The 25914-nt window shown below is 43.4% G+C and overlaps 1 protein-coding gene across 6 annotated transcripts in view; it reads left to right on the top strand.

Annotated features, from left to right (window-relative positions):
- USP12 (ubiquitin specific peptidase 12) overlaps positions 1–25914 on the top strand; it is a 148039-nt gene that overhangs the window by 99708 nt on the left and 22417 nt on the right. For 5 of the 6 annotated variants that reach the window (XM_074021760.1, XM_045376976.2, XM_074021759.1 and 2 more), the window contains 2 exons: positions 379–457; positions 1800–5018. The exons of the other annotated variant lie outside the window; for it this stretch is intronic. In XM_074021760.1, the coding sequence (XP_073877861.1) occupies positions 379–457; positions 1800–1901 (181 nt within the window). In that variant the 3' untranslated portion in view covers positions 1902–5018. Of the gene's footprint in view, positions 1–378; positions 458–1799; positions 5019–25914 lie in introns of those variants that run through there. 6 annotated transcript variants of the gene reach the window in all.

The following is a 25914-nucleotide window of genomic DNA, read 5'->3' as shown; positions in this document are numbered from 1 at the left end:
TCTTGTATGCATTGTTTTATAGTTGAATTCAGCATGTTCTGCTGTGATCCCCTCCCTTATAAAATGATAGAAAACCTTGTCTTTTATTATAGAAGCAAAATTGAAAACTATTACAAAGACAGGAAAGAATTTCAGTAATGCAGCTTTATGTGAATAGAATCTCTTAGAGTACTAATTATTTGATTTTAAAATTGATTACCAGTTCAACTCAGTGTGGCTTTATCTTTTTTGGAAAGAATAGTTAAGGGGTATAAAAAAGAAGCAGTTCTTTTTTACTGCTATTTGTTTCAGTTTCTCTATAAAACATAAAATTTAGAGCATGAAAGAGTAATATTAATAAATATCATATTAAATTAACTTCTTTTTTGTTTGTTTTAGTGGTCCCAATCGAGGCCATTATATTGCAATAGTTAAGAGTCATGATTTTTGGTTGTTGTTTGATGACGACATTGTAGAAGTAAGTAGTTTCTTAATCTCTTATTTTTGAAAGTTTTATGCATATGTTGCTTTTCACTATTTTCTGATAGTTTCTCATTTAGATATGACTGGTGATGATTATGAGACAAATGTCTGGGTCTATGGATTGTAGTCTGATTCCTACTTCTTACTCTACAACGTCCAAGCCCAACAGTTGAGTGGTCACGTAACCTTTACACACGTGGAATAAAACAAAGGAAAGCTTTCAACAACAGACCTGACTTTAAAAAAAAAAAAATTAAGCCATGTAACATACATACAGTAAAGTGTACAAGTCTGAATTTGATGAATTTGTATATGTGTGTCCCCCCGTCACACACAGCCACACAGACACACTCACATTTGTAACTACCATCCAGGTCAAGATATAATTCATTTTCAACACCACAGCAGGCCCCCTTGTTCCTCCTTCTGGTCAGAACTTAAGCTTCCTCCTGGAGCCTGCTATTTGGACTTTTATCATTAATTTTGCCTAGGCTTGAATATAAATGGACTCATACAGTATGATTTTGTTTGTGTCAGACTTTATTCACTGAATATATTTGTGAGGTGCATTCTTGTTGCCTGCAGTAATGGCAGTTCTTTTTTACTGCTTTGTCATTGTGTACTGTACAAATATACCAAGTTAGAAATTTGACTTTTTGTCAGTTAATGACTATTGTGAATTAAAATGCATTGGTCATCTTTTACAAGCCTTTTGCTAGACGTATACACTCATTTTTCTTGGGTATATGTTAGGTTGGACCACTAGAAGTTGCCTTTTTGTTTTTTTGGGAGACAGAGTCTTGTTATCTAGGCTTCTGGAGTGCGAGGGTGCGATCTCGGCTCACCGCCACCTCCAGCTCCTGGGTTCAAGTGAATCTCCTGCCTCAGCCTCCCGAGTAGCTGGGATTACAGGCATGCACCACCATGCCTGGCTAATTTTGTATTTTTGGTAGAGACGGGCTTTCTCCACGTTGGTCAGGCTGGTCTTGAACTTCTAACCCCAGGTGATCCGCCAGCCTTGGCCTCCCACAGTGCTGGCATTACAGGCGTGAATCACTGTGCCCGGCCTGGAAGTTGCCATTTTGTAGGTCCAAAATAGTTATTAGTGGTTTCATATAATTCATCCTATATCTAGAAGTAGAATTGCTGGATCAAAGGGTAGTTGTATGTTCAGCTTTAGAAGATAGGTATTTCTAAACATTTTTTCAGGGTGCCCTGCCAGCGATGTATGAGAGTTCCATTTTCCCCAAATACTTGGTATTATCAGTCTATTAAATTTAAGCCATCTGACTGTACAGAGCTCATTTATGTACTAATGTTTACATTTTGCCTCACAGAAAATAGATGCACAGGCTATTGAAGAATTCTACGGGTTGACATCAGATATCTCAAAGAACTCTGAGTCTGGTTACATCCTTTTCTATCAGTCTCGGGACTGAGGGGGAACCGTGATGAAGAGATACTTTCTGCCTCATTTCTCCTCTGGTTATTTTGGAAAGGATCAAGCACTGATTTTTCAAGAAAAGAGAAATGCAGGAAGCTCAGGGGGCAGTAGCACACTTTGCACACGATAAAGCAAAGACGATGGATTGACAAGCCCTTCCGATCATGGTAGTTGATTTATTTGCTCAGGTATCATGCTGTCTGTACAGTTCCATTCAACAAGGAGGTGAAATCAGAGATACCAGCTCCTCTTGTAAAACAGCCTTCCAGTCATTGACACGCATTTTCTCTTTATTAATTGCACCAATAATGCTTTGAATTCCTTGGGAGTGCAGTAGAAAGAATCGGGGTCTGTGCTGTATTGATAAGGAGGTGATGTCGAACACACTGCATAAATTTGCCTGGTTCAATGTGTATAGAAGCATATTCGGTGTCTTTTCAAGAGTCAACCAGAAATACTTTTGGGCCCAACACTTGCAGTTGCCTTCCTGATGTAAAACCTAACATGCTAGATAATCCAGTGTCGGGAAGACAAAGATGTTTTGCTTCTCTGAAGAAGCTTATAATAATATACAGTGTATGTATATGTAGGGAGCAATTGGTCAAAAGTGGCTTTTTGTTTCCCCAAGGGGAAAGACTGGCTTTGTAATTATAATTTTTTCCTTATTTATTTTACTTAAAACTGGTAGAGTCTAAGTATTGTATGAAGTGCCCATGATTCTGTCAGTAAATTTGAACATATTTTTATCAGTTAATGTCAGTTTAAGTAGTCCTTTTGTTTGTTTCTATTTTTAAGGTGAATTTTAAATTCTATCTGAAATCAGTAAGATACCTTGAGAAAAACTGCAGTGAGAGGAGGTAAATATCCTTTTTCAGGAGGAACTGATATCTCTGGCTAAGTATTTGTCCTTTTGTTATGGTTTCTAAATCAGTTATTTTCTTCAGCTTTAATTTCATAAAATTAAAAAACTATAAAAAAATTCCTGTAGTTGTTGGAATAATTAAAAATTCTGGTGCAGTGGTGGTATACCAATCTTTAGAATTCTTAAGTATTCTAATGTTTCAAGTTGAGGTCATGCTTGGGATATCTTGTCATAGCATTTATGTTATTTTCAGATGTCATTTTTTTTACCCTGGAAAGAAGTAATAATGTTCATCATAACCCTAGCAGCCTGGATAGTGAGCTAAACAAACCCTTTGAAGATTAAATTTTAATCAAGTAGACTAGGAATACAAAAAACAAGTCCTTCCTCCCCTTCCGCGCACCTTTACAATCTTACTGGAAGGGTGTTCAGAAATTAAAATTTGTGTTTGCTAAGACTTCATTCTGTTGGGGGCTTTAAGAAATAATATATGTAACATAAAATGTATGCAAACCGTCGCAGTTTTTTTGGACGGTTTTCCATGCATCAGAAAGTTGTCTGACAGTAGCCGAATGTAACTTGCAGAAAATTATTGAAAATTATATTCAGAATAATAGCAATCAGGCCTTGGATGTTCTTTATTAAATTCTTTTCAGGCAGTAAATTTAAAAAAAAATTGTCATTTGCTAAAGTTCTTTTGCTAAAACTGATGACTATGGAAAACAAACAACAAAAAGGAATTTTTTAGTCTGCTGCTATTATTAACATTTATTATCTGTATCTTTTGGCTCAGGAAATGACTTCACCTATTTGTTCCATAAGCAGACCTTTAACAGGGTCACTTAGGTAATTGGGCTGCTTAAACACATGTGCTGGGAGAAAATTATAATAATAGTATTTGTACTAAATATCAAAAGTATTTTGACAAGTTTCTTTTTAAGATAGTTTCTAAAGCCTTACCCTGGCTAGAGATGTTTTGTACAAATTATATAGAGCCAGCCTTATCTACCAACATGCCACAGAGAATCACAATCAACAATGTGGGGAAAGTCAGGGCAGTGAAAGTGGATGCGCTCTTTTTATGTTGAGGGCTTAAACCAAATTGTCTTGGAATTAAAGCTGTATTTCTGCAGCTTTCAGTACAGAGAAAAAGAGGTAAGTGAAGCTGTGTCAGTTTTAACATGAGCTATATCACAACATGTTTAAGAAAAGATAGATGAAGTCATTTGCATAAAGGTACAGCATTGAAATACTACGTTGTGTTTGTTTTTACATTTTTGCATTAAAGAAAAAACATGCAGTAAAAGCCAAGTTACATTTCATATTAAAGCAAGTTCTAGTATATGTGTTGAGTTCCTGGTAATCACATACTTATTCACATCTACATCATACTTCATAGTATGATTTGTCAGGGGAGGGACTGTGGGGTCACAGTTTTACATTTACTTTTTCTTCTTAATGCAGCTGGATCTAAGTAAAATGTTTTGAAGAAACTCAATATACTTTTAAAACATTTAGGGCCAGGGTTGGGGGAAAAATACAGGTATAGTAAGTAAGAAAAGTGACCCATGAAGAAAGCATTGTGAGGTTGTATGTTAGTTGACTGTGATTAAAATGCAGGGCTGGTTTAAGTTGTAAATGGTGGCCGATTGCTATGTAACTATGTACATGATTATTGGGATGGCTGTCCCATATTTTGTATATTGGAATAAAAATTTCTATAAATTATTGTAACTAAAAGTAAATATTCTAAATTAAATCCCACTTCTTAAGTCACATGGCTTCTGTCTTGGAAATTTTACCTTTAAAAGATTATTTAAGACAGGAACCAGGAGGCTTGGGAACAGGGAAAGAAGGAAATGTTGTATTATTTGGGTCTTGGGGCCTCTAACCATCAGTATAGGGTTTTTTCTTTCCTTGATGGCAGTAGAAAGACCTCATTTTCATAACTACTCTTGATACTTTCTTTAAAAACACTTTTTATTAAAGATTCTATCATGAGGTATTTGGGAGCTGGGAGGCTAAAGCGCTCATGTCCTGGCTCTTCAGTGAATTTAACTGTGTGACCTTGGGCAAGTCACTTAACCTCTCTGTGCTTCAGTCTCCCTGTCTTGTAAAATGGGAGTAATACCTACCTCACAGGGTTGTTGTGGGGATTAATTAGAGATAATGTCTGTAAAGCATTTAAGGTTCTTGAAGAAGGCGCTATATAAATATAAAATAATATCTATTAAAGTTGGTTTATTTGTGCCTGTGGGTTTTAAGTGTGTTTTTTCCTTTTTGCCTAAAATGTATTTACAGATTAGAAGTGGACACTTCGGAAATTGTGCTACTACTTTTGCCCAAGCTCCTACTTCTGTATCCAAAGAGATTTTCCCTAGGACAGAATTGCATGTGTGTAAAACAACGTTCTACATGTGCCTGCATTTATTTAGCACATAGTAGCTTGTATCATGTTTCTGTGATAGCATGTCTTTGCAAAGTTCAAAGTTTAAATTTGAAAATTGAGAGTCATAGAATCTTAGAGGATAAAACAGGTAAAATACCTTAAAGGTTACTGTTTCTCCTGCTCCTCCTCTTTTCCTGTGTGGTAATTGCTCCTGTAAAATCTGTTTCACAAGTGGTCAGTCAGCCTGCACTTGAGTGCTGGAAGCCGGTTCCGTTACTGAGTAACTTGAATTGTTACTTACGTTGCCATTATTTTCAGTCCATCCTTCATTCTCCCAGTGTGCCTCTGATCTCAAGGCTGATCTTTGTATCAGGTGGCTTTCCAAGACTTCATCCTTCCTGGGAGCCCTGTTCTGGAAGCACTGTTTTTCATTCATGTCTCTGAAAGAGTGTGCCTAGAACAAGCACAGTGACAGGTGAACTATACTGTCAGTTGGACCTGCGATCGCATTCTCTTTTCTAAGCATCTGTATCACACACTTCTTATGGAACTTTTAGTAAATGAAATCCTCTATACCTGAAAGTTTTTCATGAACTGTTGAAAAGCTGAGAGTCCCTTGCCACAAACTTTTTTTCATGATTCCCCGTTACCAGTACCTGTGCCTGTTAACATGTCAAGGTTTTCCCCATCTCTCTTCAGTCATGTGTTTTCTGTAATAACCGTGTCTCTGTTCTGTCTGCAGAGCTACTGAAGTAACAACCCATTGCTTTTGGGTGATAGCCTGCTATGTGATGGCCCCTGTGCTCGGTATTTTACTTCTTTTAATGTTAATCTTAACCACATCTATGAGACAGTGACATCCTCATTTTACAAAAGAAGATCTACGGTTCTTTAGAGGTTAAGTACCTTTTTAGAGCCACTCAGCTGGAAAGTAGCAGGTCCAGGTTTCAAGTAGGTGTAACTCCAGTGTCCAAGCCCTTAACCATGGCTATCCTTACCAAGAGATTTGTTGTTGTGGTGGTGGTAAAATAACCTAAAAATTACTATTTTAGTCATTTTTAAGCGTCCAATTAAGTGACAGTACATTCGCGATGTGCAAATACCACTGCCATCCATTTCCAGAATTCTTTTCATTGTCCCAAACAGGAACTCTGTACCCATTAAATAGTCATTCCCCGTACTTCTTCCCTTCCCGCGGCCTCTGTGAACCTGCATTCTGCTTCCTCCCCTCCCCACTTCCTCCCTTCCTCCCCTCCTTCCTTCCTCCCTTCCTGCCTTCTTCCCTCCCTTCCTCCCCAGGGTCCCATTCCCACCCAGGCTGGAGTGCAGTAGCACAATCACAGTGGCTCACTACAATCTCAAATTTCTAGGCTCAGGTGCACCTCCTGCCTCAGCCTCTCAAGTACCTGGGATTATAGGCATGTGCCACCACACCTAGCTAATTTTTAAATATTTTGTAGTGGTGGGGGTCTCACGATGTTACGCAGGCTGCTCTCACCTCCTGGGCTCAAGCAGTCGTCCCACTTCAGCCTCCCAAAGTGCTGGGATTATAGGTGTGAGCCTCCTCACCTGGCCTAATTTTTTTTGTTGTTGTCTTTGCTTTTGGTATGTCTTAAGAAAGCATCACCAAATCCAATGTCATGAAACTTTTTCCCTGTGTTTTCTTCTAAGAGTATTATTTTAGCTCTTACATTTAGGTCTTTGATCCATTTTGAGTTAATTTTAGTATTTTAGTATGTGATGTAAGGGTCAATTTCATTCTTTTGCATGTTGGTACCCGCTGTTCCCAGCACCACTTACTGAAAAGACTCCTTTTCCCAATGAATGAGGTGCCAAAATCAGTTGGCCATGTATGCTAGGGTTTATTTCAGGACTCTCTTTTGTCCCATTTGTCTGTTTATCTGACCTTAGCCAGTACCACACTATTTTGATTAATGTAGCTTTGTAGTAAGTTCTGAAGTAAGGAAGTATGAGTCTTCCAACTTTGTTCTTTTTCACGATCATTTTCGCTACTTAAGGCCCCTCGAAGTTTCATGCGAATCTTAGTTTTTTCTGTTTATGCAAAAATTGTCAGTGGGATTTTCAAAGATTACATTTAATCTTTAGATTGCTTTGGGTAGTGTTTGACAATAGATTAAATTCTATGCCTATAATCCCAGGTACTTGATAGGAAGATTAAATTGACTTAACAATTTTAAGTCTAGTCTGTGAACACTGGTGTCTTTCCATTTATTTAGGTCTTTAAGTTCTTTGAACAATGTTTTGTTGTTTTTATTGTACAGGTCTGTTGAGTATTTTATTATTGATCTATTACAAATGGGATTATTTTCTTAATTTCCTCTTAGGATAGTTCATTGTATATAGAAATGCAACTGATACTTGCTTGTTGGTTTTGTGTCCTGCAACTTTGCTGAATAATTAGCTTTATTAGTTTTTTTTTGGTGTGGAATCTTTAAGGTTTTCTATGTATAAGATCATGCCATTTGCTAACAGATAATTCTTCTTTGTTTTCAAAAATTTTTTTTTAATTTTTTTTTTTTTTTTTTTTTTTTTGAGGTGGAGTCTCACTCTGTTGCCCAGGCTGGAGTGCAGTGGCATGATCTCAGCTCGCTGCAACCTTCACCTCCCAGGTTCAAGCAATTCTGCCTCAGCCTCCCGAGTAACTGGGACTACAGACGCTTGCTACCACACCCGTCTAATTTGTGTATTTTTAGTAGAGATGGGGTTTCACCATGTTGGCCAGGCTGGTCTCAAACTCCTGACCTCAGGTGATCCACCTGCCTTAGCCTCCCAAAGTGCTGGGATTGCAGACGTGAGCCATCGCGCCTGGCCTGTTTTCAAATTTGGATGACTGTTATTGTTTTGCCTAATTGCTCTAGCTAGAACTTTCAATATTACATTGAATAGAAGTGGTGGAAGTAGGCATTCTTGTCTTGTACTTTTAGAGGAGAAGCTTTTAGTCTTTTACTATAGTACAGTACTATCTGTGGGTGTTTAATACATGGCCTTTATCATGTTTCTATTTCAATTTGGGTGTGGCTTTTTTTAAATCAAGGGTATTGAATTTTGTCAAATTTTCTGTATCAATTGAAATGATCACGTGTTTTCTTACATTATGCTGTTTCTCATATGTGAAACTATCCTTGTATTCCAGGGATAAATCCATTTGGTTATTGTGCATAATACTTTTAGTATGCTCCTGAATTCAGCTTGCTAGTATTTTGTTGACAATTTTTTCATCAATATTGATCAGAGACTTTGGTCTGTAATTTTTATTTCTTGTAGTGTCTTCACCCGGCTTTGGTGTCTGGGTAATGCTGGTGTCATAGAATGAGTTAGGAAATGTTCCACCCTCTTCAAGGTTTTGAAAGAGTTTGAGACTATCAAAAGATTTTTACCAATAACCAGTACTTACATCCTTACTGTAAGTCATTCGTAAGAAACTTGAAGGCCTAGTTTTTGCCCCTGAGGAATTTGTCATCTGAGAATAAATCAAAGGAAAGCGAGGAAAATCAGCTCAACTCTGCAGGGTAGGTAGAGGAATGCAGGGCAGGAAAGCATTGGTGAAATCGCAGGGGTGCAGTCAGATGGCCAGGCCCAAAATGGGAATCTGGAAGTCAAAAACAGTCAAAGGGGACTGGAAATACTAGGTATAATAGGAATTTAAGAAGATTAACTTATGATACTGTTGGGTAATAGAATTTCTAAGACGGTATCAAATTAATTTTTCCCCTTTCCTTTCCCTAAGGAAAGGCCCTAAATTACTCTTGAGGAATTCTCACTCAGGCAGCCACTGTAGAGCACCGACTGCTGAGAAAAAGATTTTACTCTATTTTATATCATGTACATCTGTTATAACGCATCTAAATAACTAGATCCTTTAAAAATCACCTGTTCTGGCCAGGTGTGGTGGCCCATGCCTGTATTCCCAGCTTTTGGGAGGCCAAGGCAAGAGGATTGCTTAAGCCCAGGAGTTCGAAACCAGCCTGGGTGACATAAAATTGTATTTTGTATTCTTTACAAAAATACAAAAAAGTAGCCAGGCATGGTAGTGTGCGCCTGTAGTCTCAGCTACTTGGAGACTTGAGCCCAGGAGGTTGAGACTGTAGTGAGCTGTGATCACACCAATGCAACCCAGCTTGGGCTACAGAGTGAGACCCTATTTCCAAAAACAAAAACCTGTTCTGGACAATTTGCCATATAATTAAACTGCGATGTAAAACATAACTGAGAAAAGCTCATACCTCCTGCTTGTTTTCCATTAGTCAAACTGTCTTAAGTAGTTCCGCTATACTGATTTGATCAAATCTGGATGATTAGTAGAATGTTTTGATTCCTGAGATCGATCCCTGAAGATTTTAATCCACTGCAGATGAGAAAACTAGTTTTCAGAAGTTCCCCGGTGATTCTGACCAGCTGGGTTTGGGTGATTAGAACTCCCTGGGATGCAGTTCGTCTGGAGTTCTCTAGCGTGTTTCTGTAAGGTCTCTGCCAAGCCAGAGTTGATCTGACATGGGGAGAGTTGTCAGAAAACCAAATCATTTCAGGATTGCTCAGGGAAAACTTACACGGTTGGTCGCACTTGCTTTCTCAGACAGTGTTTGAAGGGCTGCTGTCTGGGGGATCTTTTGCTTCTAGGGTTGAATTGGCACTGCATTGAAAAGGACAGAGAGCCACATCCTGAGTACAAGGAAGAGCTTTCTGGTTGTTCAGCAGGGAGAGGAACTGACATACTAAGAAATAAAGTATCAAACATACCTCATTAGGCTGTTCGTAGGTGGGGTTCTTAACACTGGCTGGAACAAACTTGTCTAACCCACAGCCCATGGACTGCAGGCAGCATGTGGCCCAACACAAATTCGTCAACTTTCTGAAAACATGAGATTTATACATGAACCTTTTAAAAAAATTTTAGCTCATCAGCTATTGTTAGTGTATTTTATGTGTGACCTAAGACAATCCTTCCAGTGTGGCCCAGGGACACCAAAATATTGGACACCCCTGGGCTAGAGCATTGTGCAGGATAACCTTAAGCTTCTTCCCAGTTGAGGCAACTAAGACTGGGGGACTTACCCAAGGTCACTGGTAAATGGCCAAGCTGGTGTCTGGGCGTGTGTGTGTGTGTGTGTGTGTGTGTGTATATATATATATATATATATATATATATATATATTTTTTTTTTTTTTTTTTTTTTTTTTTTCCCGAGACAGAGTCTTGCTCTGTGTCACCCAGGTTGGAATACAGTGGCACGATCTCGGCTCACTGCAACCTCTGCCTGCTGGGTTCAAGCAATTCTCCTGCCTCAGCCTCCCCAGTAGCTGGGATTACAGGCCCCTGGCTCATTTTTGTGTTTTTAGTAGAGACGGGGTTTCGCCATGTTGGCCAGGTTGGTCTTGAACTCCTGACCACATGATCCACCCGCCTGGGCCTCCCAAAATGCTGGGATTACAGGTGTGAGCCACCATGCCTGGCCTGGGCCCATATTTTCTATTCCAGGGCTCACATTTAGTTCTGCATCACGCTGTCCTTTGTCCTTTAAAATAGCTGGACCTAGAGTGCTGTAACACACCTTAGGGAGAATTTACATTGCTATTGGTCATTAGGACGGGAAGCATCCCATCACTAGTTCCTGACTAGAACAGAGGTGGGTTGAACAGAACACCAGCCTGAAGATTTTAGAGTGGCAGTCAAGTTTATATCAACTTCAGTTTGAGCAGGTGGGGTGGTATCAAAGTGACATTATTGGTGTTGGGTAAGTCTGTGCTGCATTAATAAAACACTTCCCACCATCTCTCAAAACACCTTCCTTCAAAGATTCAGGTTCTTTAGATTGAGAAACCTCTGAATCGTGATCAGCTTGATAGAAGACTTACATTAAAAAGTGACTGAGATGGTCTATTCACCTTGCATGACTGTGCTGTCTTTAATCCTCTCCCCATCAATCCTTGAAGTGCACATTGGGTGATTCGTAAGCAAGATTACAGAGAATAAAATCTAATTTTCATACCACTGTATTCGCCATGTCATTACAAAGTCCATTGTCAGGCCCAGAAACGAGACAGTAATATACTGTCTGCACAGTTTGAGATGACAAATGCAATGATTGTGTTGTTTTTAAACTAGTTGCTGGAACTTTTTTTTTTCCTGGTAGCTTTTTTCTTCAGTTAGAAACCATTTTCCAAACCATATTCTTAGGCTACAAAAATGAATATTTTTGTGAGTGGACTTTTATTGGATGCTAGTTATTTATAACCTATTGAAGTTTTACATTTAAGAAGAAAAAATGATAGAACGGTGAGGAAAGTAGACATAAAATTTCATGTCAATAGAATAGATTTTTATTCCATTAGATATAATAGATTATTATTCCATTAGATGTAATGGAAACCTCAGAAAACAGCTACAGGTAAGCATCTGCCTTATTTTCCCAATATTACATATGTTTATCATTCCGTAAATCATCAGTTGTTGCATTTTGATTCAATTGGTTTGTTGAACAGATGTGTTTTTTAATTTTCTGCAAAAAAATTCCTAATCATGAACACAAAGTAGGGACATCGCAGTGTCTGGATTTCTGCACATTATTTATACTCTGTGTTTTACTACATGTTAAACTATTGATTAGAACGGATTTGAAATTACATTAATTTACCTTACTGCATGTGACGTTACAAATCGAGATGAGGTTTAGGATCCTGTACCACAGTGTGCAGGGGTGGGGAGATGTGTATTTGTGTAAGATACGGCGTGGAGCAGGGTTTGGAAGGTGACAAGCCTTAGCCGTGGGAGGGAATCCTAGGGGAGGATCCCTAGGCTTCCCTAGCTTGCACAGCTAGGTAGATGGAAAAGGGTTTTGCTGAGAATCCAGGAAGAGAACCAGCTTTGGGGGCATGAGTGTTTCATGGTATGGATGTACCACAGCTTACCAGCATTCGCTTTTAATAAACTGACCTTGCCTAGCAGTTTTGGGAGCTGTAATGGAATGAGAATCATTGGAATTCCCATGCCCGGGGTATACCTATTAGCCTGTCCCACATCCCACATGTGTAAAACTTAGTTATGAGGATTTGAGATTAGGTAGAGTTGAAATGGCTATTAGGATTCTTAATTAGACTGTTTTTGGTGTGCTCACAAACTGTGTTATAAAGTCTACAGTGATTCTGAGGCATTTGATACCTGGGGACACTGGTAAAAACCAAACTAACAGCCTCACATTGAAGAGTGCTAGTGGGTGGCTACTGAAAGTTTCTGCTAGAAACTAGTTGCGTCTGTATCATTTGATCTAGCATAAACCATTTCCTTTTCACCTATGGAAAGACGCATCTTAAAGACCCTTGAAAGGGTAAGGACAAGAAGAAAAAAATGCATTTGCTGGGCAATTTGCACGTCTGGAGAGTTTTGTGAAGTGAACTGACTGCTAGATAGGTAAAAGCCAGCCTGATCGCAAATGGAATTGACCCAGGACCCGGATGTCGCTATCTGTGATAGATGCAGATGTTTCAGGCAAACAGGAGGTAGGATGACTCGAGTGCAGCCTTTCAGCCTCGTCTGGTGTGATAGCCCCTTGGGGTTAGGTTTGCTACCAGGCTCTCTAAGGGAATTCTGGCATCAGAGTTATCTGTGGCAGTGTCACTTTCTCTGACACAGGTCTGTTGGCATTCTTCCCAGCACCAATCTAGATCTGGACTGGTAATTACTTGTTGACCATAAGGTGTTTGTATTATTATTGTTATTATTATTGCTGTTGTGTTTTTGAGGCAGAGTGTCACTCTGTCGCCCAGGTTGGACTGCAGTGGCACAATCATGGCTCATTGCAGCCTTGACCTTCAGGGCTCAAGCAATTCTCCCACCTTAGCGTCCTGAGTAGCTAGGGCTACAGGCACCTGCCACCATACCCGCTTAATTATTTTATTTTTTTGTAGAGACAGGGTCTCACTTTGTTGCCCAGGCTGGTCTTGAACTCCCAGGCTCAGCAATCCGCCCGTCTTGGCCTCCCAAAGTGCTGGGATTACAGGCGTGAGCTGCCGCGCCTGGCTCATCATGTTTATTGCCATCCCCTTTGTTATATTGGATTTCATTTTTTTTTTTTTTCCTTAGAGACAGGGACTTGCTCTGTCTCCCAGGCTGCAGTGCAGTGGTGTGATCATGGTTCACTGCAAGCTCAAATTCCTAAGCTCAAGTGATCGTCCTGCCTCTTAGCCTCCTGAGTAGCTGGAACTACAGACATGCCATGATGCCCGGCTAATTTTTAAATTTTTTTGTAGAGATGAGGTCTTGCTATGTTGCCCCGATGGGTCTCAAACTCCTGGCCTCAAGTGATCCTTCGGCCTCAGCCTCCCAAAGCGCTGGGATTACAGGTGTGAGCCACTGTGCCGGGCCATGCCTTCTCCTTTGTATGTTGAGCTAAGCATACACATTTTAAGTCGGCAGTGAGCCAGCTCTTCACAGCCTCATGACCTTGAACAAGCTGCATAGCCCTCCCAAGCCCATGTTTCCCATTTGTAAAATGGCTAAAGTAATAACACCATCTTGTAAGATGTGAAACTCAACTGAGAAACTTAACATCACATAGTTCATGGCAATAGTTCCCCAAATAGTGTCATCTAGAAACATGCTAAAACCCAACTGTAATTTCCCAGATATTTATTGAACATGTGTTATGTGAAGAGCATCGTATCTGTTGTTGCAAGGAATGTAAAGATGCCTAAGGCAATTTCCATTCTCATGGAGCTTTCCAATGCAGAAGAGGAGTTTTTGTTGTTAAAGGCTGACAAAATCTGTGAAATGTCCTTTGGGTTCAGAGAAAGGAGTTACCAGAGGCAGCCTGCTGTGGTTGAGAGTGCAGGTTCTAGAGGCAGGCCACCCTCACGCCCCAGCCCCACTCCGGGTGTTATCCTGGGCACCCGCGCCTCAGTGTCCTTATCTATGAAACGGCGTTATGGATGCTTGCTTAGCTCAGTGTTAGGATTCCGTGAGTGAGCATTTAATTGAAAGTGCTCTGTAAATGTTAGTAATTATCTGTTTATTCAGCACGTATTTATTGAGTGCCTACTGCATTCAGTTACCAAGGAAGTTGAGTGAGAGTTTGTATGTGCAGTTTGGTGAAGGAAACACAAATCAGTAATGAGTTGCAGGGATACAGATTGTTGAGAGCCATAATGGGAGCATAAATAAGATGATGCATCCAGCCTGGGCGACAGAGCAAGACTCCGTCTCAAAAAAAAAAAAAAAAAAAAAGATGATGCAGGAACACCGGGAAAATGCATCTAAATCAGATTGCTGGGCAGAAAAGGCCTCAAGGGGAATAGCACGTGAACCGAGCTTCCAAGAAGTCAGGGTTATTTAGTTCAAAGAGAGGGTGGAGGCGGGCAGCATTCAGAGCTTCTAGAAAACTCCACGAGAAGGCATGGTGGCACACAGAAGCATCACACATCCGGGGAGTACAGGTTTCGTGTGGCTACAGTACACTAGGCAACACGAGGCGAGAAAAGGAGGATTCTAATCCCCAAGGGCCCTTTTTATCCAGGTAAGGAGTCTGGATTTTCCTAAAATGGACATAGGGAACTTTTGAGGAATGTTAATGACTGATTTCTCAGAATGACATTTTGGTAAGGTCATTTCAGTGGCAGCAGAGGAGGTAGATTGGAGAGGAGAGCCCGACTGGAAGAGAAAGACCCCTGAGAAGGTAGTAGGAATCCCATTGAGAAGGGACAGGAGCCTGGACAAGGTGAAGGCACTGGGGATGGAGGTTTGGGACTCCAGGTACTGAGGGCAATCTAGGGCATGGTAGAGAGTTTGCCATGGAAGTAAGCAGGAGGGAGTCTGCTCTTAGCACAAAAGTTGATGTTCTGCAGGGCTCTGTTCTAGGCAGTTTGCTGTCTTTAGACTCTTCTGAAACAAGCTTGTCCACTCCCATGGCTTCAGTTATCATCGAATGACAGTGCCTACCAAACCTTTATTTCTAGCCCAGATCTCCCAGGTCCCAGGCCTGTATCTCCAGCTGTGTCCCCTGCGCAGTTTTACCCAGTTATGACACAGACACCCAGACCCAACTTGCTCTACCCACTTCCTGCCCCAACACTGACCTTCCTGCAGCTTCCCTCACCTTGCATGGTACCATCGTCCACCCATGTGCACTTGCCATTGGCTGGAAAGCTTCCTCCAGTCCTCCTTCTTCCTCCTGCACAGACATTCAGACATTCAGCAAGTTCTGTTAGTAGGACTGGCTCTGCAAACTCTCCTGAACCTGTTTTACCTCTCATCCATTGCTTGGGCGAGGCTAGTCACCTGGGCCTCCTGCTCAGCCTTTCTGCCTGCAGGCTTGGCCTATGCAAACACATTCTCACAGTGAAATTTGAGGGCTCTTTTTAAAGTGTTCACATTTAGTGAGTAGATGCTGAAAGAACTCTCTGGCTTAAGACACTACAGTGACTCCATGTTCCTCTAGGCAAAATCCATTTTCTTTAACCAGGTCCCTAAGAGCTCAGTTCCTAAACACCTCTGTCACTGTGTCTCCGTCTCTCTCTCTCACCTCTCACACACACACCCTCACCTTCTCCACAATCTGGGCGTCCCAGACTCAGTCCCTGGAGTGCACTGTGCCTGAGCCCTCTCCGCGCTAAACCGTGTGCACGTGCCGTTTCTCACTGCTAAACTGTGTGCACGTGCCGTTTCTCCCGCCTGGAACACTCCCACCCCACCCCAGCTTCTTACTTTGAAAACCCAGGGCCGGGCGCGGTGGCTCACGCCTGTAATCCCAGCACTTTGGGAGGCCGAGACGGGCGGATCACGAGGTCAGGAGATCAAGACCATCCTGGCTCACACGGTGAAACCGCGTCTCTACTAAAAATACAAAAAACTAGCCGGGCGAGGTGGCGGGCGTCTGTAGTCCCAGCTACTCGGGAGGCTGAGGCAGGAGAATGGCGGGAACCCGGGAGGCGGAGCTTGCAGTGAGCTGAGATCCGGCCACTGCACTCCAGCCTGGGCCACAGAGCGAGACTCCGTCTCAAAAAAAAGAAAAGAAAAGAAAACCCAGCCATCCTTCAGGTTTCAGCTTATGTCGCCACCTCAGGAAGTCTTTCCTGATTCCCTCCTGAGTGCTTGGCCCCATCTCTTCCTCCGTCACAGCACCTCCACTCTGAGATGTGACTGCCTGCTGACCCGGCTGCCAGCTCACGGCCCCACACCACCACCAGCAGACAGCCTCCCTACCTCAGTGGATTCCACATTGTGAGGGCAGCGCTGTAAGCATGTGTGCATCCTGTCTGCATGTGTCTAAGGAACAGCAAACGAAGACATGCACGAGTGGGTAACTGGACTTCCTCATTTCTGGCTTGGGTGACTGGTTAATAGCACCTGCGCTTAGAGAACAGGGGAGGATGAATTCCTGTTGGGGAATGGTAATGTTCGATCTTGAACTTGCTGAGCTCCTGCTGGGTTGAGTCCCTGGAAGGCAATGTGCGTGAGCCCTCTCCCCGCTAAACATGTGCGTGTGTCATTTCTCCTGCCTGGAGCACTCCCACCCCACCCCAACGTCTTCGTTTCAAAACGCAGCCATCCTTCAGGGTTCAGCTTATGTCTCAAGCTTCAGCTTACCTCCTGCTGGAGATGCCCAGCAGGTAGTTAGACATGTGGAGCAAGAACTCAGGGAGGGCAGCGCTACCCATAGGCTTGGGAGTCATCAGTGTAGCGTTGCTATTTGAAACCATTAATTTAGAAGAGGAAGTGTGTGTAGATTAAGGGGACCCTGATGGTGTTCTGGGGAACACGGAGGAGGTGCAAGTAGGAAACCCACGAGGCAGACAGGAAAGGCAGCAGGGAGAGACCTGGAAGAGAAAGCAGCCCACACGGTTAGAGGCTGGACAGCCACGCACGGTAACGATAAAAACATGTCCCTTGGATTTGACGATGAGGTCACAGTTGATCTGGGGGTGGGGGTGCGAAGTGCAAGCTAGATGGCAGAGATGTGACTGCGTGGGCAAGAGGAAATGGGGGGCTGGGCTGACCACTCCTTCCAGGAGCTGCCTGGGGAGGTGAGGAGGGAGCAAGTGAAGGGAGGGAAGGCAGGGAGATGCAGCCCTTTGCACATGCCATGTTTGTAGGGTCTGGTATTTAAATTTTATTTTACAGTCCCTGTTATTGCTTTTTCTCCCTGGTGTGGCAGAAACATCTCATTAGAGATAATTTAGAACACACAAGATACAAAGAAAAAAAAAATGCAACTGTAATGAACACAACTCAGACAGCCAGTGCTGACATGTTGGTAAATTTCCCTCGAGTGTGTGTGTGTCTGGGTGTCCCCAGCCCTCCATCCTGATGAAAGCACCAGGCCCTGTGACATGTGCATAGAAAGGGCTCAAACCCATCCCACTCTGGGGAAGTCTGGCCCCACCGTCAGCACCTCCTTCTTCTGCACACGTTATCTCTGCAGATCCTTGCTGGTTGATGATGAGGTGATGAGGTTTCCTCCTCATCACTTTTTTTTTTCTTTTTCAGATTTTCTAAATTTGCTGCCTTTTAAAAATCACTTTTGAGTGAAGGAAATGCAAGACTTCTTACTTGCATTCCTCCCATCCGTCCTGTGTGTTCCAGCCACGTAGCAGTGAGCCACTCCCTCCTAATCAGCCCCAGGAAGCCCTCTGACTCCCAAAGCCACTGTGCTTCTTTTCCTCATACATAGAGTGTTGCTCGAGGAGAATACATTAAGTAAATGCATGACTATATCCCCGTGTCATTAGAATCCATCTTAATGGGTGTATAATTTTCCATACATTGGATGTTTATTTGGTGGACGTATGAGTCCATTTTCTATTCCTGATAATGCCTGAAAGGGGTAATTTGTAAGAAATGAAATTTGTTTCTTGCGGGTCTGGAGGCTGGGAACTCCAAGGTCAAAGGGGTACCTCTGGTGAGAACCTTCTTGCTGGCAGGGACTCTGAGGTACTGAGGCGGTAGAGGGCACCACCTGGTGAGGGGCACTTACTTGGTGGGGGCTGTGCATGCTGACATCCTAGCTCAAGTCGCTCTTCCTCTTCTTTTCAAGCCACCAGTCCCACTGCTGTGGTAGCTTATTAACCCATTAACGCATGAATGGATTAACCCTTTCATGAGGGCAGAGCTCTCATGGTCTGATCACCTCTTAAAAGGCCCCACCTCTCAATACTACCACATTGGGGGTTAACTTGCAACCTGAATTTTGGAAGGGAAAAATGTATAAACCATAGCCATAGGCTATGGCTTATTCCATATACATCCATATATATATATGATATATATATATATGTGTGTGTGTGTGTACCCATCACCCATGCAGTATACACTGCACCATATTTGTAGTCTTTTATCCCTCACTCGCCTCCCACTCTTCCCCACAAGTCCCCAAAGTCCATTGTGTCATTCTTATGCATAGCTTAGCCCCCACATATCAGTGAGAACATAGAACATTTGGTTTTCCATTCCTGAGTTACTTCACTTAGAATAATAGTCTCCAATCTCATCCATATATATCCATATATATATATCCATATATATATCCATATACATATCCATATATATCCATATATATACATATATATCCATATATACATATATATACACATATATACATATATATACATATATATATATGATGGAATACTACTTAGCCATAAAAAGGAATGAATTAACAGCATCTGCAGTGACCTGGATGAGACTGGAGACTATTAATCTAAGTGAAGTAACTCAGGAATGGAAAACCAAATGTCCTATGTTCTCACTGATATGTGGGAGCTAAGCTATGAGGACGCAAAGGCATAAGAATGACACAGTGGACTATGGGGACTTTGGGGGAAGGGTGAGAGGGAGGCAAGGGATAAAAGACTACAAATACAGTGCAGTGTATACTGCTCAGGTGATGGGTGCACCAAAATCTCACAAATCACCACTAAAGAACTTACTCATGTAATCAAATACCACCTGTACCCCAATAACTTATGGAAAAATAAAAATAAATATTTAAAAGAAAAAAATTAAAGCATGATGATTCATAGGACATCTAGACTGCATCTTGAAATTAGGTACTGGGATTGTGAACAGAAATCATTTTTCCATATAATATTGCTGCCTAAAAAACTGAAATTTAATGGTGTATAACCATTTTACTATGTTCGTAAATTTTCTGGTTCAAGACACAGCAGGAACAGCTTGTCTCTGCTCCCCAGTATCCATGGCCCTGAGTAAGAAGACTCGAAGGCTGGGAACAGCTGATAGCTAGGGTCCAGGTCATCTGAAGGTTGATGTGGACTGTCAGCTGGGATCTCGTCTGAGTTGTTGCCTAGACTACCTATACCTGAGGTCTCACACATACCTCTCCATGTGATCTGTCCACACGGGATAACTTGGGCTTCCTCACAGTATGGCAGCTGGAATCCTGCACGAGCAAGGCAGAAACGCAAGGCACTTTTACGATCTCCCCTCTGAAGTCACAGAGCATTACATCTGTCACAGTAGGGTGGTCAAGGCAGCCCCAAAGTTCTGCCCAGACCTAAGGGAAGTGGACAAGTAATGCCATGACATGGTGGAAGGGATGTCAGGGTCCCTGCAAGAACAGGTGGCCTGGAAGAAAGATTGCTGCTGCCACACTCAGTGCCACATTTCTTCTCTAGTTGACCTCGTGGAGGAGACCTGTCATCTAAAGAGCACGTGAGGATATTTATTTAGTAAAAGCTTTTCGGGCATGTCTGTTACAGAAAAGGCCAGGACAGAATGCACTGAGGAAAGAAGTAAACACCGGGGAAGGGATTCCAGGCTCTGGAGGTGCCACCAGTCAAAGGTGTTGGGAGCAGGTTTAGATGCTGGCCTTGGTCATATTGCATAAGGATGTTTCACGGTCACATGCCATTATTCTACCTGCAGGTAGTGTCTGTGGGTCTGATGCTGCAATGGGCACAGAAAATAGAAGCAGGGAAAGGGTGTAGTAAGCAACACACACACACACATACGTGCACACATGCACAAGTAAGCACTGCAACTTTTCTAGACAGAACTCTGAGTTCTAGACAGAAAGCTCTTGCCTGTGGCTTTCACCATAAGCTCCTGAATGTGGGACCAGCAGGTTAGGGATGCATGAGAGTCAGTAAAGAAAGTGTGGTTTGGAAGCAGTATCTGTCATCTTTTGGTGTCAAAGTATTAAATAGAATCAGCCAACATATTAGTTGCTGAAGTTACAAATCAGTGCATTACCAAAGAGACATGGATGTAGTGCTCCAGTAAAATTTTTTTAACTTAAGATATAAAAGGCTGGGTGCGGTGGCTCACGCTTGTAATCCCAGCACTTTGGGAGGCTGAGGTGGGCAGCTCACGAGGTCAGGAGTTTGAGACCAGCCTGGACAACACAGTGAAACGCCGTCTCTATGAAAAATACAAAAATTAGCCAGGCATGGTGGTGGGCGCCTGTAATCCCAGCTACTCTGGAGGCTGAAGCAGGAGAATTGCTTGAACCCGGGAGGCGGAGGTTGCCGTGAGCCGAGGTCGCACCACTGCACTCCAGCCTGGCCAACAGAGGAGACTTTGTCTCAAAAAAAAAAAAAAAGATATAAAAGAGAGAAACCAAGCACAGGTGGGTAGATATTTGAAAATAGAATTATCCATGAGCCTTCTGTTGTGTTTAAAAGAAAAAAAAAGTCAGCTTCCTTGAAAAAGAGTGTCATATTCAGGGCAGGTATTTAAAATAAGAAGGCCATTCATTCATTGAGTCATTGAATAAATATTTGTTGGGCACCTACTTTGTGCTCAGCATTATTGCAGGCAGTAAGGAAGCGAATGAGATACCTGCCCTCATGGAACTGACCTACTGGAGCAAATGACAAATTTACTAGGTGGTGTGGTAGGTATGAAGGGAACGAACAAGGCCACGTGCTAGGATGGCCATGCTGGGCAGGCCTGCTATAGACTGGGTGGCCAGGGAAGGCCTCTCTGAAGAGGCAACCCTTGGCTGGGACTTACAGGATGAGAAGGCGTGAGTGTGCAGGAGCTAGGCAGGGATTGTCCTGGGCACAGGGGCAAATGCACAAGCCCTGAAGTGGGAATGAGTTGGAGGTGGAGAAGCCCTGAGGTGGGAATGAGTTGGAGGCGGAGAATGCGGCGGGGACCGCTTCACTGGGAATCCCAAACACGAGCGCTTTGCTTCTGCGACTTCAGCATCACGAGTTTTTTCTCGAATGCAAAATTGAATAGTCATTGGGTGAGTTTGTTTTTTAAGTGACTTAAAAATTATTACATCTGTTTTGTGTGCACACCACAGAAAATTTGATGAAAGGAGTGAAAGAGGAAATCAAACAGCTAGCCAGTTGTTCCAATGTCATTCATCAAATAAAACCTCCCCACCGTGGGTGTGAAATGCCATCTCTGTCATATACTAAAATCCCATATGCACTTGTAACAACCAGGCTCTCTCTTCAGTTTGTTTGTTTGTTTGTTTGTTTGTTTGTTTTAGATGGTGTTTCGCTCTTGTTGCTCAGGCTGGAGTGCAATGGTGCGATCTCAGCTCACTGCAACCTTCACCTCCCGGGTTCAAGTGATTCTCCTGCCTCAGCCTCCTGAGTAGCTGAGATTGCAGGCATGCACCACCATACCCGACTAATTTTGTATATTTTTAGTAGAGATGGGATTTCTCCACATTGGTCAGGCTGGTCTCGAACTTCCAACTTCAGCTGATCTGCCTGCCTAGGCCTCCCAAGGTGCTGGGATTACAAGCGTGAGCCACTGCGCCCGGTCCTCTCTTCCGTTTTATCGGTCTGTCTGGTCCTGTTCTTGGGACCATACTATTTGATCCACTGTGATCTTTCATGTCTTAACTACATCTTATTGAAAAGTAATAAGGATGACTATGTAGGCATGTTGAGTGTTTTCTTGGATTACTGATATTACATTTCAGAAGGGAGTATATTTAGGCACTGATTTGTTGTTGTTGTTGTTGTTGTTATGGAACACTAGTAGCATCCCAGGGAACATACATGTTTGTTAGATTCCAGTTTGGAAACACTAAACTTGTACCGTTTTGCTTCCAAAAGACTAGAAGGCCTGGGGTTGACCCTGGAGGAACTCAGATTCACAGAGCATTTACTGACCACCCACCACGTGCCACGCATCATGCCAGATGCTTTCGAGTGCATCGTCTCACTTAACCCTTCCTCCAGAGGTTAAGGGACTGTGTTACAGCCAGCGCCCAACATGTACCAAGTGACATGCTACATGCTGGGGATGGGAAGTTACTTCTACGTGTGTTCTATCTTCCGGTCAAATTGGACTGCTTGATGTACCCCCAAATAATCAAAATAATAGCATATTGATGGAGAGCTTTCTGTGTGCCAGGAATCAGGCTTGTCACTGAACATGAAGGATCTTGTCTTACCCTCACAACAACAGTGCGCGCTCTCGCGGGAACACCTTAACTCCAGGCTTTCGTAAGCGGTATAGAGGAAAGGGCCTGCACCTTGCAGTTCGACAGAATCGGTTCTCATTTCATGGGTGAGGCCATAAGGTGTGGAGGGGTCAACTTACTCGTTGGCAGAGTCCCTCTGCTAACAAAGTGGTAAAGCTAGGACCGGACCCAGGAGAACCCAGGCTCAGAGTGCAGAGCCCGCACAGACTGCCCAAGCTCTTCTGCTTGCCAAGCCTTAGAGCGTGCCATTTCCCTGCCCTCGTTTCCATGAATTAGGGTTCTATGCATACTTCGAGGCGTCTCTGGCATGCCAGAGATGCAGCTGTTGCTTTCTTCCCTCTCCCATGACCTGCTGGGCTTGGCGCTTGGCTAGCCGGGCCGCTCTGTGGAGCTCAGCCTCCTTGAGGGTGGGGCCACACTGGGGCATATCTCTGGCAGCCCCGGAGATATGTGGCACAGTGCCCTATGACAGAACGGATCTTTGCTGAATGTCAAATTGACTCTAGAGGGGCCAAACCCAAGACCTTACACAGGGAGGGGGTGGTCCAAGGTTGGGCCTGTCATTATGGAGAGACAAGAGGTCCTCTCTTGGGATACTCTTAAGTGGTACAGAGAAACCATATGAGGCTGAGGTTAGAGCTGAACTGAAAATCGGCCACATCACTTACTAGCTGTGTACGCTCTGGAGCTCAATTTCCTCGTTTGGGAATTGTGAGATTTACATAAGATGAATGCACTGACGGTATAAAAAGTCCCTACCAAGGTGCTGGGGTTATAGCACTTCCTTCCCCCATCTCCTTAGTTCAACATATCTTTATGAACCTCCTGTGACTCTTGAAAAACAGTGCTGAACATTGGATTTCTCAGTTGCTCCCAGGGAATAGCATTTCAGTCTAGGAGAACCCCAAGAGCACCGCAGTGGACAGATGATTTGTAAAGCTGAGGAAAATGTCCATCTGTGTTTTTATGAGGACTCTCATTGCACTGATCCGACAGATGACACCTTCCCTCAACACTGTTCATCATTGACTGCTGAGGGTGCCTTCTGCAGTTTATAGCAGGATACTAACTTCATAAGCAACGTAGGACTTTCGCAGGGTTCCACACGAGGCGTGTCTGGATAATTCAGCCAACCTCTTCAGTCTCCAGCAGTGATGGAACCAGTAGCTCACTTGGCCAGCCCTCTAATGACTCAGTCACAGGGTCATCCACTTGGGGGTGAAGGGAGGAGAAGGGAGGCCTCTCCCCACAAGCGCTTTCGGGGTGATGCCATGGATTCTTTGTACCTCAGGAGTTACTTTTGCAATTAGAGGCGCTCTCTCTCTCTCTCTCTCTCTCAGTATTTTATGCATCTAATTCCGCTTTTCTATGCATGAGTCTTGTTGGATTCAGGCACAGCAATAAGTCTCCAAAATCAGGGTCAGAGTGAGTTTAATGAAGAAGTTATTGTTTTCTTAAGGATGAAAATAAACAGAGAGAATGGGTTATTACATAATCAATAATGTCAGCCTCTTGATTAAAACACACATGCAATTTAGCCCAAAATTATTCTCTAGTTTGGTGTTCTACAAAATTAGATTACGATAATAAATAATCGGACCTCTTGAGCGCAGGCAGGTGTCCGGGCGCTGATAGCCTCTGGAGGAGCAGCTTCCCGACCCGGATTTCCTACGGATGAAAGTTTAGCAAGACGTAGTACTGATCCCGACACCTCACTCACAGTTTCTGCAGTTATTAAAGGCTAAAAGACAACACGCATAATGGAAAAGCTTAGACTTTTGGAATCAGAGGCTGGATTTACATACTAATTTCTCTGCTTAATCAGCCGTGCAAATTTTGTTTCAAGTTAATCTTTCTGAGCCTGTTTTCTTAGAATAAAACATTTTGAAATGGGGTAACAATAGCCACTGTCCAGGGTTGTTTTTATGTCTCCGCATACTGAATGTGGAAGTATATAACAGTGCTTAGCACATATTAGGCCCTCAGTATATGGTAACTAATAATGTTACAAGTGCTTAGCCGAATACAAAACCGAAGACCGTTCACACAGGTTTCAGCATGAGGGCTCGGTGAGTTAGGTACACTAAGCCCATGGTTCTCGACTTTTGCTACTCACTAGAATCTCCTGGGAAGCTTTTAAGAAAAGCCATTGTTCTGGCCTCACTTCTTAAAGATTCCAATTTTAACTGGCCTGGGGTGAGGCTGGGTGTCCACATCCTCTTACGCACGGATGTTGTGCACAGCCAGGGCTGAGCAGCCCTGCCGCGGATCCTCAGCGGGGACTGGCTGGCCAGCCTTCATGAAGTCTTCATGAAGAGGTATTTACCCTGGGGGTGGGGGTTACAAAGGTCTGGGGTCCGGCTCTCGCACTGCCTAGTCCAGAAAGCATCTCGTCAGAGCCCTCGGGGTGGTTCCTGCTGAGAGTCAATGTCATCTTGGTAATTTATCATGAAAAATATAGCTGTCCCACAGACTAAGTATTTGCATTGGCCTGAATGGCATATTCTCCCTTTAAGCAGACTCCAGAGGAAAACAGATGATCACAATGACAGAGCAGAGGAAGTGGTTGTATGGTTTGCATGTTACCTGGCATCTGGTTTGATGGCCCACAAAGGGGATGTGCCCTTCAGGCAGGCTGGGTGCTCCTTTGCTCCCACGGGGTCCCTTCTCACCCATGAACGGAGTCCACATGGGCAGGTCCGGAGTTTGCTGCTAGGACAACCCTTTCCATGTGCTCCGGGTCTCCCTGTCCATCCCCCTTTCTGTCCACCATGGTCACGTCATGTCGTGTCAGGAGCTTCATTCAAGTCAGCCACAACTCTCAGGCCTGGAAAACCTTTTCCCCCTTAGAGTGATTGACGCTCTCCTGTGATCCCTTCACTCTTGGTTTTGTGGTTCTGCTCCTTGCAGACTGCTATCATCAGGCCATTTAGAAACAGATCCCATACTGTGAGTCCCAACAGTAGGCCCCGCCCAAATCTGCATCTTACAAAACTTGCTAGTGTGCCAGAAAGAGGGGTGCTGTGAGCCTTAGCTGGGCTTGGATGAAAGGCAGGTGTCACAGGTGTTCATGTGCATGCCCAAGAGGAAGGGACTTGGCCTTGACCGTCATCCTTTTCATTCCAGGGGGCATTTGTGGCATTGAAAGCTGTAACTAAAATGCCTGCAGGATCGTGACCATCTGGCTTTGCCTTTAGTGCCTGCGACCTGATCCTGCCCTTGCCTGTCTGACCAGGGTGCAGCAGGGAGGAGCTGCCGGGCTTCCTGAGCCCGTGCATCTGGGAGGGATGGAGGGAGGGTGATGATGACAATGACAATTCCCTGTGGCAAATGTGTGT

Source organism: Macaca fascicularis, chromosome 17, assembly GCF_037993035.2.
Source record: "Macaca fascicularis isolate 582-1 chromosome 17, T2T-MFA8v1.1".
Taxonomy (NCBI): domain Eukaryota; kingdom Metazoa; phylum Chordata; class Mammalia; order Primates; family Cercopithecidae; genus Macaca; species Macaca fascicularis.
Note: the sequence above shows the minus strand (reverse complement) of the source record. Positions and strands in the feature narration are given on the sequence as shown.